The 6,000-nt window shown below is 47.5% G+C and overlaps 1 protein-coding gene across 1 annotated transcript; it reads right to left on the minus strand.

Annotated features, from left to right (window-relative positions):
* Window positions 1-3,888: 3,888 nt before the first annotated feature.
* On the minus strand, window positions 3,889-4,881 carry LOC103306782 (olfactory receptor 52P1-like). Its single transcript, XM_008175902.4, has one exon. It carries the CDS (start codon window positions 4,843-4,845, stop codon window positions 3,889-3,891), a length of 957 nt encoding a protein of 318 aa, XP_008174124.4. The 5' UTR covers window positions 4,846-4,881.
* Between the last annotated feature and the right edge of the window lie 1,119 nt (window positions 4,882-6,000).

Consider the following 6,000-nt stretch of genomic DNA (forward strand, 5'->3'; position numbering starts at 1 on the left):
AAATGGTTGGGGGTGACTGTGGGCCGAGCTCCTCTTGGTAGCTTTCCTATTTTGGAATTGTAGGACAACTTTACTTATACGACAATCAGGGCTGGCTCCAGGCACCAGGCAACCAAGCACATGCTTGGGGCGGCACCTGGTAAGGGGTGGCCAATCTTGGGGTGGCAGGGGGCAGCGCGGCGCGACATTAGGCGGGCGGGAGGGGCGCTCTGGTGGCGTGGCGCGCGGCGCACGGTGGGGGGGCGGCGCGGGGTGCGGCTCTCGGGGGGGGTTCCGGCAGCGTGGCGCTCGGCGGGGGGGGGGGCTCGGCAGAGCGGCACTTTTTTTTGCTGCTTGGGGCAGCAAAAAAGTTACAGCCGTCCCTGACGACAATGATTTACCTAGCAGCAGAGTCCTGTGGCACCTCACAGACTAACAGACGTATAGAATCATGAGCTTTTGTGTGAAATACCCACTTCTTTGGATGCATGATTTACCTGCGACTCAGCCTAAGAAGGGTCCAGGATTGCAGTGAATTTTTTTCATTCTGCACCAGGAGACCAAAGTCTGGGCAAAAAAATCTAATCTCTACGTCAGCCCAACCTAGTGGAGAACATGGAGAAGCACAGAACCAGCTGATCCCTCTATGCAGAGTGATTCCCAACTCAGCAACCACCTCAAGTACAAAACCCTGAATGCTTTAATAGTGTGTGTGGGGGGGAACCTACTTCAGTCATTGCTTTCCCAGAGCAGTCAGTGTGACCCATCTAATCCCGCCCACCTCTGCCCATCTTTTTTGGGGGATAACAAGCTTACCAGACTGTGTGCTCTCCTTCAGCATCTCTATGGATGTTTTCTTTTAAGTGGGGTGACAGGACAGTTGGCTCCCAGATTGGTGCTGTACATGGGCATGGAGGGAGGGCTGGCACATAGACTGTGCCATGGGCGATGTACCACCATGCCACAGATGTATGTTGTTCACACGAACCATCAGTGTGTTAACCCCACCATGGCGCATGCTGGCCACCACCTCATGGACTCAGCAGTGGGACTCCAAGTGCCCTGAGTCGAGCTCACACTGGAGACTGAAGCAAATGGGCTGCTGAAGTGATTTCTCCTGGGACATGCGGTGACCAAGAAACCCTGCCATGGGATCATGACTCTCAGGGCACAATGGGCCTGAATACGATGTAAAGGGAGTGGTGTCTGGCACCAAGGGAGCTGAGGGGCGTAAAGACCAGAGCCATGTGTGGCTGCGGGAGATGGCATCTCACCAAAATGGTCCCCATCACCATGAGGCTGCATTCCCTCCACAGCCGGGGGCCTGCTGGGCTGAGGTGGCCACTGTGGTGGGGGGAACTTGTGGCAGGGGATGTGCTTCTCTCAGTACTCAGGGCCATTGGTAACAGCTCACTCCAGCTCCTCTACAGCCATGGTAAGCCATGACACAGGCTGCCCGTATCTGCCTGAGACAGGGCAGCCAGCTGCGTGCAGTGATGTTACATTCACCTTACTCAGACAGTGTGCTCCCCAAAGTTACACATTTCAGATTTTTTTCATGTATATGATATTTCAGAAGTCACTAAAATCCAGCCCAAAATCCAGTTTGTCCCATTCCCTACTGTACGTAGGGCAATGGTCCTGCTATTGTGGGAAACTTTCCTGGCTTCTGCAGCACCCAGGAGAATTGGCTAGTGAAAGGGTTTGAGTCCCCACTCCAATTCCCTTTACCCAGAGACCTGCCTCACCTCAAGGATTCCCCTTACACTCTCCTGTGTAGCAGATTCCTCGTAATGGTGACATGGCTGGCCCAGGATTCCTGGCAGGCTGAACCTCCAGTCTCATCGTGGTCACTTAGGACAGGTGCTAGGGTGGCCCCACTCCAGGGTACCCTCTTCACACCAAATGCTTCTGTGACCCACTGATCACTACATTAAGTTCAAACCAAATATAATTTACTAAACGGTAATTGTTAAAAAAAAAAGAAAACATGAAAAATGTTCAAGAAACAAGGAACCCCACTCTGTGGGCACGGGGAACACCACAAACAACTGATGTAAGAAATGTTCCCAGTTTGTTCCTCACATGTCCCATGCCTCCAACCCAGGCCGTGACTTCTCTGCCTGATACTGCAAGTAAGGCAGCTGTTCTGGTGGTGGTCACACTCCCTCCGGCTCTAGGTTGTGGTACTCTTCTCCCCAGCATCTGTCCTTCCATCAGGTCTATGTACACCCTTCTGCCTTCTGGCCTGCTTCGCTTCCCTTATGTTTCTGGCTGCCGCTGCCCTGCCTCCAGCTCAGCTCAAAAAATTGCCAGATTTCGACTGGATTATGACCCCAAATTTAAAAACTAACCAAAAAGTAACTCAATCTATTTCTTGAAGCAAACAGTTTTGGTTTTGGTTTTCAATCAACATGTTGGCCTATACATCAAGAAAGAAATGGAAGATTTCATTAGATATCTAGGACAGATTTTTTTTTTTTTTTAAAAAGCTACAAACCCCAGCAGGAGCTGGTGCACATTAGCAACAAAGCTATGAGATGATAATCAAATTCAAAATCAAAATCCCAGTACTGGTACTTGTATCCCGATTGAGGGTTGGCAGGTGTTTCAAAAAAACAGTATTAAAAATAACCCCAAAGAAGCCCAAAACATATGTAGTGTAAAAACCACAATCACATTATTATGTTATTTTTTTCTAATGGCATTCAGGGATGGTAGTCAATGTCCATATTTTGAGATGAATTAGTTTCTTGCTGTTCATTTCTAAAAGGCAACATTTCATCCTCGCTATCTTCATTGGGAGTCGAATGCTCCTCCTGCTGCTAATACATCAGCAGTGACCACTGCAATCATTTCTTTCTTTGATGCAAACTGTTCACAACAGATTTTGTGTCATAATAAGAATGTTTTCTAAAAGTTCCTCTTGCATCTTCTTGCACAATTTTGTTTTTATCAAGTTCATCTGAGAAAATCATTCAACTGTAGCATTGCTAGAAGGTAGCAACAGGAATGAAAGAGCAAACAAGCCAAGTTCTCTAAAGATTTTGTTCTCAGCAGAATCCGTGTGTTAGAGAACTTCAAACTGCTCAACTTGGTTTTCCTGAGCATGAGGCCAGTGAACCATAGACAAACCTCCCCACTGCTGCTCCAACTGTCCAAAGTCTCCACAAACCAATGGCAAAAATGAGATATCAGCCAATCTAGGTTGTGCCGAGCTGAGTGCAGTAGAAGGACTTAATACTGCAAGCGATCCAATCACTTTGACATTTGGTGCCAATCTCTGTTTCATCTGTTTCAAAACTCAAACATGAAATCTCGACACCTATTTTAACATCTTCGACAATGTGAACTGTTAGTGTCTGTTTTGAGAGTTCCAGCTAGAAAGTGACTCAATGGTTTTGGTTGTAGTTTAATATAGCAGTCCCGTTCTCAAAAATACATGGTTTCACAACTCTCACCAATAAGCTCTAGAAGGTAAATTTTACTCACCGGATCACTGCACCTATGAAAAAGAAGTTCAGCATTGTTGTTTCTTTCTTTGTCTTTGGCTATGTAAAAGCGCAGCTTTAGTTTGTCAAACTGATCAAGAAACCTGTTCACACAGGGATTAATACAAGCCACCTTGCACCAGAAAGCTGCAATATCTTTTGGTGGTCTGGAAGTCATGGAAAGGGTGTGTGCGGGTTGGGGGCTGATGGGTGATACTGAAAGAGGCCAGGTGATGGTCAGAGAGAGGGAACTCAGCTATGGAGAGAGCAGAGCTTGGTGATGGAGTGATAAGATATTAGGTATGTGGAATTTCTCGTACAGTGAACTTCCACAATGGTGAGTTAAGCCAAACTAAGAGAGAGCACCTGTGATTAACAAGGAGATATCATTTCCCCATCTAGTCAGGAAGGTTTAATGTCAGTGGCCCCCGAGAGAACACATTCTGTAAGTGCATTTGACCACTTTCTCACGAAGTTCTTTGTTTTTGACCCCGTAAATGATAGGGTTCAGCATGTTGGGGAGGAGGAAATAGAGGTTGGCCAAGATAATTTGAATGTGGGGATTGATGCCCTGACCGAACCTATGTGTCAGAGTGGAAAAGAAGAAGGGAGGATAAGACATCAACATCACACAGATGTGGGCTGTGCAGGTGTTGAGGGCTTTCTCGTGGGCTTTCTTGGAGGAGATTCTGAGGACGGCCCTGAGGATCAGACCATAGGACAGGGCAATGAGCATTAGGTCTAACCCTAAAACTACAAATGCTATCACCAAGCCATACATCCTGTTGACTGTGATGTCCCCACATGACATCTTCACCACAGCCATGTGCTCACAGTACGTGTGGGGGATAATGCGGTTGGCACAGAATGGATGCCTGCTCAGGAGCAGGGGCAGGGGCAGAATGAAGAGAACAGCTCTTATCAAACCCACTAGCGCTAGCTTAACTATTCGTGCATTGGTGAGGATGGTGGTGTACCTCAGAGGGTTACATATGGCAACATAGCGATCAAAGGCCATTGTCACGAGGACGGCTGATTGCATAATAGAAACTGCATGAAGGAAGAACATCTGGGTGAGGCAGCCACCCAGAGTAATGCCTTTCAAATTGAACCAAAATATACACAGTGCCTTTGGCACGACGGAGGTAGATGTGCCAATGTCTGTAAGTGCCAGCATGCAGAGTAGCAGGTACATCGGCTTGTGCAGGGTCTGTTCTTTGCTTACAACAAAAAGAAGCATGAAATTTCCCAACAGGCCAATTACAAACAACATAGAGAAAGGGATGGAAATCCAGATGTGAGCAGCTTCTAGCCCAGGGATGCCCATTAAGATGAATGTTGAAGGGTCAGAAGGGGTGAGGTTGAAAGCTGCCATGAGGTGGTCGATGAGATGATCAGGGTCAGAAACTATCAAGGTTCCTGTGAAGAGAGAGAAGCACAGCAAGGGGATTACACACTTTATAACAATTATAACAAATAGTTATATTTGATAAACCTCCAGGGGTAGCCGTGTTAGTCGGTATCCACAAAAACAACAAGGAGTCCAGTGACATCTTAAAGACTAACAGATTTATATGGGCATAAGCTTTTGTGGGTAAAAAACCCACTTCTTCAGATGCATGGAGTGAGAATTACAGATGCAGGCACTGTTATACTGACACCTGAAGAGAAGGGAGCTACCTCACAAGTGGAAAACCAGTGTTGACAAGGCCAATTCAATCAGGGTGGATGTCGTCCTCTCCCAATAATTGATGAGGAGGTGTCAATTCCAGGAGAGGAAAAGTTGCTTCTGTAATGAGCCAGCCACTCCCAGTCCCTATTCAAGCCCAGATTAATGGCGTAAAATTTGCAAATGAATTTTAGTTCTGCCGTTTCTCTTTGAAGTCTGGTTCTGAGGTTTTTTTGTTCAAGTTTGGCTACTTTTAAATCTGTTATAGAATGTCCAGGTGGTGACACCCAGGCTGCAGTTCTGTGACTTGACAGGGCAGGTCCCCACCCGGCACAACTTCCATCCCTGCCACACAGCGATACCCCTCACTCAGGTGCCAGACCCCACAGCAACAGCTCACAGAAATATCTCCTCAGACGAGGTTAAACTCAGTGTCTGCCTGCACCGGGGAAAAGGGGGAGATCAGCCTGAACTGCCTTTCCGGGGGTGAAGGGAACCCCAGCAGCAGTCAGCCTATGCAGGGAAGGAGAAAGGGACAGACCCGGTGGGAGGGACAGAGGACGTGGAGACTAAAAGGAGCCAGCATGAGTAACTCCTCCTCAAAGCGAAACAAAGCTTTAACGTATTGCAGCCCATTAGATCTCAATGGGACGAGATTCACCCTGAGTTTTTAACTTTTGGCTACAAGCTGCAAAAATCACTTGTTTGGGTCCTGCTACAGAGAGAGCACTTCTGTGAGAGCGCTGAAAGATTGTGAAGGAAACCCCCAGTTTATGTGGTGTTCTGAGACCAGGCATGAAAGATGGGGATTCCAAAACACATGGGCCCTGATTTGGCTCTCAGGGAGGCCAGCGTCAATCT

The sequence above is a fragment of the Chrysemys picta genome, chromosome 1 (genome assembly GCF_011386835.1).
Source record: "Chrysemys picta bellii isolate R12L10 chromosome 1, ASM1138683v2, whole genome shotgun sequence".
Lineage (NCBI taxonomy): Eukaryota > Metazoa > Chordata > Testudines > Emydidae > Chrysemys > Chrysemys picta.